This window comes from Phasianus colchicus, chromosome 2 (assembly GCF_987193195.1).
Source record: "Phasianus colchicus chromosome 2, bPhaCol1.hap1.1, whole genome shotgun sequence".
Taxonomy (NCBI): domain Eukaryota; kingdom Metazoa; phylum Chordata; class Aves; order Galliformes; family Phasianidae; genus Phasianus; species Phasianus colchicus.
The window spans coordinates 62341143-62350960 of NC_143437.1; the positions used below are offsets into that span (position 1 = coordinate 62341143).

The 9818-nt window shown below is 39.1% G+C and overlaps 1 protein-coding gene across 1 annotated transcript in view; it reads left to right on the forward strand.

Moving 5' to 3' along the window:
• MAN1A1 (mannosidase alpha class 1A member 1) overlaps positions 1 to 4441 on the forward strand; it is a 136386-nt gene extending 131945 nt beyond the window's left edge. The window contains exon 12 of the mRNA XM_031610985.2: positions 925 to 4441. Within this exon, the coding sequence (XP_031466845.1) occupies positions 925 to 1051 (127 nt within the window). The 3' untranslated portion in view covers positions 1052 to 4441. The remainder of the gene's footprint in view (positions 1 to 924) is intronic.
• The last annotated feature ends 5377 nt before the right edge of the window (positions 4442 to 9818 follow it).

The following is a 9818-nucleotide window of genomic DNA, read 5'->3' on the forward strand; positions in this document are numbered from 1 at the left end:
CTAGGGAAACAAATTAAGTACACAGAGGACTTAACAGGCATATATCACATACTTTTCATTTTAAATTTGCAGAGTGAGGGGGAAAAAGAAGTGAAGTTGCATGATAAGCTCACGCATCCTGTTAAGAGGAAAAAAATAAAAGTCTTTAATATATACCACTGTCTCCAAAATTGTTAATGGAGTGAATGAAGTTTTATTTAGGTGATCTCCAGAGGTCTCTTCCAACCCCTATGATTCTGTGAAAAGCCTTCACAGAAGGAGAGTGATTCAGAATAAATTTTCATTTAGTAAGGAGAGTTTCACTCCTAAGTTGTCTTTAATAATCATGTTAAAGAAGCTACTACCCTGTACCATTATACTAAATAAAATGATTTATTTGTTTGTTTATTTTTATTTACTGCTGGCTTTAATAGACCCTATCTTAATAAATGTCTATTCAATCTTTTGGTCCTAATGCTAGGACTTAGCTTTTATTCTTCAGAATTCCTAGGCCAGAAGTTTCTCTCAGAAGTAATGTAGCATTGGACTGTAGTATTTTCATTACTTCACCTTGATAAACTGAACATTCAGGAGGAAAATATATATACATAATGGTCATATACAATCAAAATAATATGTAATAACATTACAAAGGATAAAGTGGAAGTGAGATAAAGTAGTATTCAATCTCGATGGCCTAAACTTATTTTTCCTCTATCAAAATAGAGGAGCTGGACTGTTGGTCTCCACTTCTTACTGCCCTTGACTCCAACCTGAGTGGAGTAGCTTTGTGCTAAACTTTATTATGCTCGGACTTAATATTTGCTGTCAGTGGTTTCCATTGATATATTCTTCTACCAAAATCAGGTATTCATGTTTTCTTAAAAATGACTGCTGTTTCACTTTCTTGACATAGTCATATTTCCTGCTTTTTTTTCTTGCCAGATACTTATATTTGCTATTTTCTGACGATGATCTTCTTCCATTCGAGCACTGGGTCTTCAACACAGAGGCTCATCCCTTCCCTATTCTTCGCAAAGAGGATGGGAGTAAAGAAGAAAAAGAAAAATAGATCGAGTTTTAACTTGTTTCATTCCTTATGTTTCTTTCCAGGACTTGGGCATGTGATCTGATTTTAAATCCTTGAGTTAAATTTGTAAATCAAATGTTTTGCAGTCTGTTTTCTTTAACAGTAAATATTTATGAATGGACCCAAACTCATAAAACTTCAGCCATCAGCTGAACCGCTTTTTAGAAGAGAAATACATCTGTCCAGATTTTGTTAGTCTGCAGTGTAATCTTGGCCAAAAAGAGCAGAGGGTCTGCATGTTACTAGTTTCCAGTTATACTTTTAATTTGACTGCAAAATTTTTTCTCCTCCATGAGGAGATGTCTGCTTTAAGCTGTAATATTTTGCCATGTTGCAAAAAGCCATATTGAATTAAGTATATAAAGAGCTTTTTTCTTTTTCTTTTTTTGTTCTATGTTAATTTGTTTTGTGTGTCATCCAAGACAAATATCGTGACTGTGACAGCCTCTTCTTATGCGGGTCTATCATTAAAGTAAAGTATCTGATGTATTTCATTGTCAATGAAGTCTACATAGGAATATTTTCATCTCATGCAGACACAACTCTGAAACTGCAGTATATGTTGGAGTTAGTCTCAACTAGTTTTATGAGTTTAGCACATTAGTTAGCACACTAGTTTTTCAAGTTTTTATTAGAATATTACTGTAGAGTAAATAGTTTCTTCCCAATTCTAAGTGGAGTTATCCTGATGCCTTTAGTCAGGCCAATATGGAGTAAAATAAGATAATCATTTCTTATTAGGAAAAGGAGTCTCGCCATCTTTATGTTTTTAATCCAGCTTTCATTTGTGTAGATGGTAAAAAGACAAAACTACTCAATGAATTTATCACTGAAGTTGAGCTGAGAATTACAATTTGGTTTTCCATGACTTTCTCAAGCACTCAGACTGGTTCAAACTCAACACTAGTCTTTGTACTTTATTGTCACAAAACAATTTAATGTATCTTTATGAATAAAATCAGATATTCTGATGCCTTGAAGAAACTCGTCTCTTTCAGAGAGGAAATTATCCAGCATAGAATTAAAACTTTCTGAAAGCACCTACTCTGGCTTCTGTAAGTGTCAGAAATGCAGTATGTTGTAAAATAGTCCTTAGATTAGACGCTTAGTTTACTGAGAAAGGTAACAGTTTTGCCAAAAATGTTTTACTTTGTGGTATCACCAAAGGGAAAAGAATCAGGCACAATTAAATCCTTCTTTTACTTAAATGTAGCTTGGAGTGTCTTACATTGTTTTGAAGTCTACAAATGTTTTCAGTCAGAGAAAGGATGAATTTTATACATTTTGAGTAGAGTATAACACCTGGCTTCCTGTTCTGAGACAGTGCATTATGAACTGATTTGACTGCAACAAAACAAATGGTTCTGATCAGTTATCTATTTTAAACCTTGTAAGCTGTCTATCACACATATCCAGGGTAGCTAATCAGAGCTGAAGAAACATGGTTGTTTAGGCATTACAGAATACATTTTACTACTTTTTTCTGTACTGATAGAGGTTTGCAGAATAAGCTTTACTTATGTGGAAGCCAAAAGCTTCCAAAAGATAACATTACATTTCTATATATATTGGAGGCTGACCCGTAAACTTTACCCTCTGGGGTGTTTAAGACAGCACTGCCTATGTGGTTCCACTGCAGACAGAGAAGACAAAGTCTGCCATGTGAGCTGCAAAAAACATTTCTACAGGGGGCAAGGCAAGAGTATCTCCAGTGACACTGATTCTTCTTTCAAAGGTCTGGCAGAGCTGTGCAGTCATACATGGAAGTTAACAGAAGGACTCTACTGAGCCTCTGCAACCCAGAGCAGGGAGAATGAATATAAATATATATACAGCTGCCTAATATAAAGCCTGCTTGGATGGAATCTGCAAGTTCGCTTGAGATTTTTTGCTCTTGTGCAAAAGTATTATATTTTTAAATATGGATTCTCTCAGTAACAGCATGAGAATAAGTGAAGAAGGAATCCTTGGCCCTCCTCTGTTGAAAAGCAGAATTCCTGCTTATCTTATAATCCGAAATTTGTTAACTGTGAAGTATGGGAGTATTTGGGAGTATTTCATTGTATTTCTTCAGAAACTGTATTTATAAGGGAGCTTTTTTTTCCCCCCAGTTACAACCAACAAATGATAGCTATCTCTCTACGTACAATTATCTTCCCTCTTAAAAAAAAAAAAAAAAAAGATTATACTTTTGTCTTATTTATCTTTATTATGTCACCTGCTGCTGCCTACCACATGATAGCACACATGCTATCATAGGCCTCGTATCAGTTAAATGACTTCAATAACTCAGACAAAAGCAATCTTTGAGAAATGCGTTTTGTAAGCCTCTTTTTACATGTTTTTCTTAATAGTGGGATGCTTCCCCCCCAGATGTGTCCAGTGATCTTGTGTTTATTCAATAAGCTTCAGAGAAACAACGGAGAACCTGATAAGCTCTTCTTGTTTCAAAAAGCAGGCAAACACAAAACTGTTGTATGCATTGGGTCCTATGTGCGTAAATACGTGTCAGAACTGTTTACTTGTAATACAGACGTTCAGTATGAATATTTTTTAGTTTGATAGTTACGATGATTTGAAAGAGCACAAATTTGATGTGACTGGTATTGGTATTCAGGTTGTATGTACAAAATGCACTATACTGTACTTTTTGTAAACAAATGTAAGTAGACGAGAAGATTGTACAACGTGTAGATCTGCCAACTGTAAGAAAACTTTTCATAAAATGAGAATATATTTATTTTATTTTTATTTTTTTTAATAACCCCAAAACACCAAAGCTAGAGTAATCATTTTGAAACAGTCAGTACTTACCAGCCGTTGTTAGATTGCTGAGATAACATTCATTTTATTTCCCATTCACTTAACTAGCTGTATGAAAGTGGCTAGCAATGGTTGCTTCGTGTCCCCATTCATTCATAAGACCAAAAGAAATTGCATTATGGAGGGGTATAATTTTTGTGTAAACACACTTGCCTATCCTCTTTTCACTTCTCTGTAGCAAAATAACACATTTAAATCTGCATATGTTAAGTCCTAAGAAATAAATCATTTTAAAAGGCAACCATACTTTCTCATGGGAAAAAAAAATAATAATTATTCTGATCATTTGTGAAATATGTATTGCATATTTGTTGATCGTACACAGATTTTTGCAACGTCCTATGGCTCACTGTTTCTATGGTGACTTCATCATACATATTTTCCATTTCTGAGACATTTAAATTGGCTTTGATTTGTGCATATTCCATTTAGTCTTCTCATCTTTATATAAATCCTGAATTATGAAATACATAATAGATCAAGATGCTTAATTTTTAAGAACTTATATTTGTAAAAGTTTCTCTATTGTGAATAAAGTCTTTTAATATATCTGTTCAATTTGTTCAAATTTTTCGTAAGTACACTGCAGAAGTAACTACAGTAACCTGCTGCATAGCCTGGTTTGGCTGCTGTACCCATACATTTTTATCAGCAGATTGGTTACACACAGATTAGTACTCTGTATTTGTTTAGATACTTTTGTTACTACTCAATTAATTTTAGTCAACTCATAGAATCTACCACAAAAATCAGTTCCTAGAATTCAAAGAAATCTGTTCTCCCAAATGTATTTTGCTAGAAAGTAATGAAAGTGGGAAGCTTGGAAGTCGGAACAGCAAGCAAAGCAAAGTGAAGGTCAGTCACTCAAATTCACACTGCAAAGTGCCATTTAGAAACAAGCACTTGGGTTGAGATGACAAGCCTGTCAAAGAGCCCAGTGCTACACAACATGTAATGAAACACTGTTGTTAGCCCATGCTCCAAAGGAGAGAGGAATAGTTGTCATAAGAACTGTAACTACACTTTGTGTCAGAAGGCTGTGCCATTAACATCTCTGATCTAAACCTTGAAATAACAGCCACGCCTCATAGATACGCTTGTTTTCTCTGACTAGTAGAAACCATCATCGAAAGATGATAGTGAAATAAACTGCATGATTTCACAGAACAGTCTCAGAAACATCTATTTTTATCTAAAGACTTACTCATCGCACCTGTGCAAGTAATTTTTCAGGGTAGCTATTTGATCTAGTGTTTCATTTTTCCAGCACAGCTGTGCATGCACAATCTTCATTGTGGTCAGAGAGCAGCCCCTGCCTCTAGCTGGCTTCAGGGTCACATAAAATGCTGCTTGATGAACAATTTAAACAAAAACTAATGCAGCACGTGAGATGTAAATACAAGTCTAGGTTTGACTTTTGACTTTTATGTGCAGCTTTGTCTCCTGCTTGAGCAGTAATTGGATGTTTCATGTAGTTTCTTTTCTGCCAAAGGAAAGGAATTAGGACTGAGTTGACTGTTAGTCAAGATGTCAAGTGTCAAAAAGCAGGCTGCCAAACCCAGGGAAAAGTCCCCTGGCCTGAGAGTTCGTGCATGTCTATCAGGAGAAAGCACAAAACAGGTTTTTGCTTCTTGGCTTTATGCATTTTCACGTGTGCAAAGTGGTAGCTACCACATGTGATACAGCTGCAGAACAGGTCTAGCAAAGAGACCAGCACACTGTTAGCATTCAACTGTACTCAGAAAGCATTGCTTTGCCTCACTGTTCAGGTATCAGCTCTGCTATCTGCATCAGCTCTTACTCATCCTCTGATTTAAGTCACTGTAGATCAACCTTCACTTTGGAAGCCCTTCTCTGAAACTCTCATACACTTTCCAAACTTTCTGTGCTCACCTCATGGTGGATTTGTGGTAGGTTCTTTGCCTTTCAGTTTTCACTTTGATATTTTACAGGATACTCTCATTACTGACTTTTTGTCCTCTCACTTCAGTTATGCATTGCCTTCACACTATCATTCAGCACAGCACAGAGCTACTATTAGTCTTTATTACCTAACAGTACAAAAATATAAATAATAAATAAATCATCAACATGATTTAATTATACTATCACATTCTGACCATTAAATTATCTATCAAGGAGTATAACCCTAGGGCACAGGGATTTGCTGGTACTGTAGAAGCTCTGAGAGGCACACACGACAGAAGAGCCCAACATTATTTATTATGTAATCCATGTGAAATATTTAAAGAATTTTGTTGCTGCAAATTAGTGATCCTACAATAAGTTAGACAAAGTACAATGGGTGACCAGTGGGCTGATGGGCCAGGCTCAAAGGGTTACACTAAATGAAATTACATCAAGCTGGCAGCCAGTCACCAGTGGGGTTCCATGGGGCTCTGTTTTAGGGCCAGTTCTCTACAATGTTTTCATCAACAGTTTAGATGCAGAACTCGGTCATAGACTCATAGAATATCTTGAGTTGGAAGGGACCCACGAGGATCATGGAGCTCAACTCCTAGCTCTGCACAGAACTACTCAAGATTCAAATCCAGTGTCTGAGAGTGCTATCCAAATGCTTGAATTCTAGTAGCTTGGGGTTGTGACCACTGCTCTGGGCAGCCTGTTCCAGTGCAGCCTGAGCATCCTAAAGTGAAGAACATTTCCCTAACCTTCAACCTGACCTTGCCCTGACACAGTTCCCATGCCATTTCCTCACGTCCTGTTGCTGTCACCAGAGAGCACAGATCAGCACTGCCCCTTCACTCCCCTCATGAGGAGCTATATGCTGCCATGAGACTTCTCAGCCTCCTCAGTGTTGAGGAGCCTGAGTCGCTCCTCATACAGCTTGCCCTCTAGGCCTGTCGCCAGCTTCATAGGCCTCCTTTGTATCCTGTCTGATAGTTTTATGCTCTTTTTATGTTGTGGCACCCAAACTTGCACCCAGTGCTGGAGGTGAGGCTGTGCAGAGCAGAGCAGGACAATCCCTTCCCTCACCTGGGGTAGAGTTGGCTCTTTGGGCTGCCAAGGCACACTGCTGACTAACATTCAACTTGCCTTCAAAAAACACCCCTAGATTTCTTTCCACAGAGCTGCTCTCTAGCTTCTTCTCCCCCACTATGTATGTATACCCAGGGTTGCACCCTCCCAGGAAAAGAATCCAACGCTTGCTCTCATTCAACCTCTTACCATCGGTGATTGCCCAGCCCTCTACCTTGTGATCTCCTGTAAGGCCTCTTTTCTCTCAAGACAGTCAACATCTTCTCCCAGTTCTTACAAATCAGTGCAACTTCTTCCTTGCATTTTAAATCACTCAACTTACAAAAAGATCTGAAAGACCTAGTATCAGCCTTTCAGTATCTAAAGGGGGGCTATGAGAAGGAAGGGGACAGGCTCTTCAGCGGGATCTGTTGTGATAGGACAAAAGGAGATGATTTCAAACTAAAAGAGGAGAGATTTAGATTGGATATAAGAAAAAAGTTCATTACAGTAAGGGCAGTGAAGCACTGAAACAGGTTACCCAGAGAGGTGGTGGATAACCCACCCCTGGAGACATTCAGGGTCACACTGCAGCTGCACAGCCACACTGGGCAGGGCTCTAAGGAACCTGATCTGATCTAGCTGTAGGTGTCCCTTTTCATTGCAGGGGAGCTGGCCTAGATGACCTACAAGAGTCCCTTCTAACTCAAACTGTTCTGTGATTCTATGAAAAGAGATAATAAAAATAGATTAATACCCTTGGTTTTTTTGACCAATTGTATGGTAAAAATTGTGTGAAAATATTTTGCTACTTGTTGTATACAAGAACCTTAAGCTTTGTCCCGTTCCTTCCACTTGCAATTTAAAATATTACAGCAGCCTATTTCAAAAGTATACTGCTAAGAACTGCAGAACAGTAGGGACGAATTAAAAGGAGGAGCAAATCTATGCCCAAAGCTGTATATACAAGGATTTGTATTTCCATTTGAATGTGTTTTGGCTCCATTGTTTAATAAATAAACTGCACGCATTTTATATTATTTTAAAGATTAAGCTACAGTTCCATGGTACATAACTAAGCAGAAACAGGACTAGCTACAGAAACATATTTTGCATGACAATTCCAGTCACTGCAGTTTATATAACACTGCTCAACCTACAGCTACATGAGGGTTTTGGAACATCCCAAAGATACCACCCAGAGATGGCAAGGTCAGCAACAACAAATTAACATTGCAACACTCCATAAGCATCCTGGGTAGGAGCTGACAAACATCAGATCACTGAAGCCTAAGAAAAGCAAAACATACTGACTCAAAATTTCACAGAAGGAATTTATCATCCAGACATGTTTAGTGTGCTGATTCTTGGAAAGGGAGAAGAGGCTTAACCAGCCAGCTCAAGTAAATTAGAGCTCTTTCTTGGTGGCTCAGTAACCAGGAACTTATTCCCTCATGTTCTGCCTATATCAGGCAGAATTTGCTGCCAGCTGGCATGGCTGCCTATGTCACTGGTGTCCCCTGGCCTCCCTTCTCCCAACCCCTCACCTGTAACCCAGCTGACTCCAATGGCATGGCCTTTTGTCCTGGAACCATGTAGCAAGGAGGCTGTGACCACTTTGGAGCCATCACTGGTGAATTTGAAGCATTTAGTTTCAGCTGGGACAATTTCTTCGGTGACTGCTATGATGCTATGTTTTGTTTCTGGCTGAAAAACAGCAGTAATAACACACCAATGTTTATAGCTGCTGCTAAGGACAGCTGACTAACTGGCTGAAGGGATATTCCATATCATATGACATCAAGCAGAAAGAGTTTTGAAGTGCAGATTCATCTGGCTCTTTTGCTGCTCAGGGGGCTAGCTGGGTTAGCAGGTGGCAAGCAATCATTTGTGCATCACTTGTCAAATACATTCATATGTACACACACATATATACACACAGTCATAATTACCACCCTTTTCTATATCTTAGTAAATAGTTTTATCTCAACCCACAAGTTCTACTTTTTTTAATCCCAGATTCTCTCCCCCATATCACTGGGAATGGGGAGAGTGAGCAAATGATTGGGTGGTGCTTAACCAGTCACCTGCTGCGTTAAACTGTAGCAGGCATCTTCTGTTCAAGGAAGGGCTGCTGCTCAGTCTGAAGAGAACTGAAACCTGCTAAGACTATGGTACAAATCATAAGGAAATGTCCTCTATTCACTGCTGCTATACATGAAACTGAGGGCACGGCTAGCTCAGGGAGTAGATTTGCTATCTCCTATATCTCCTTGGCAATGCACCATTTTCAATGTAACTTTTAGTTAGAAATGTTTTTTTTCCTGTAACAAACACTGTCATCTTTTGACCAGAAAATCCATCCAAACAACCAGAGGCTTGGGTACTCAATTGGGAACTGAAAGATGCAGGTCATATGTCAGTAAAAGTTGTAAAATGCCACCCCATGTCCTACCCTCTTGGACCTCTCTGCCCCACTGTGGTGCCTACTTACATGTTGTCTGAGCAGGGCCCAGCAACAGGATCAAGGTGTCCAGGAGTCTCAGCTGCCACAAAGCCAGGGGCCACACACAACACCACTCCAACCAGAGCCAGAGGGAAGCAAGCTTCCCTAAGGCTTCCTGCAGCCAGGGCATTTCTCTGGAAACTCTGCATCCCAAGTAAGAGCACTGCTTTATTTTTCTCCAGTACTTTCATTTAGCAGGAATTTATCAAGAAGTAGCTTCAAACATGCATTTTCCAACTGCCTTTACAGTGGAAAACCAACTCTCACCACACTGATCCATCTGACTGGGAGCCACAGTACAGCGTACACCGACCAGAAGCAAGCACAAGCCAAGCACAACTTGCACAAAAACAACCCTCCGCTCGTGCAGCCCAGGAACCTGGGCTCGGTGTCTTGGCTCGTGTGCAACCAATGCCGGGAGAACAGAAAGAAAGGAGAAGA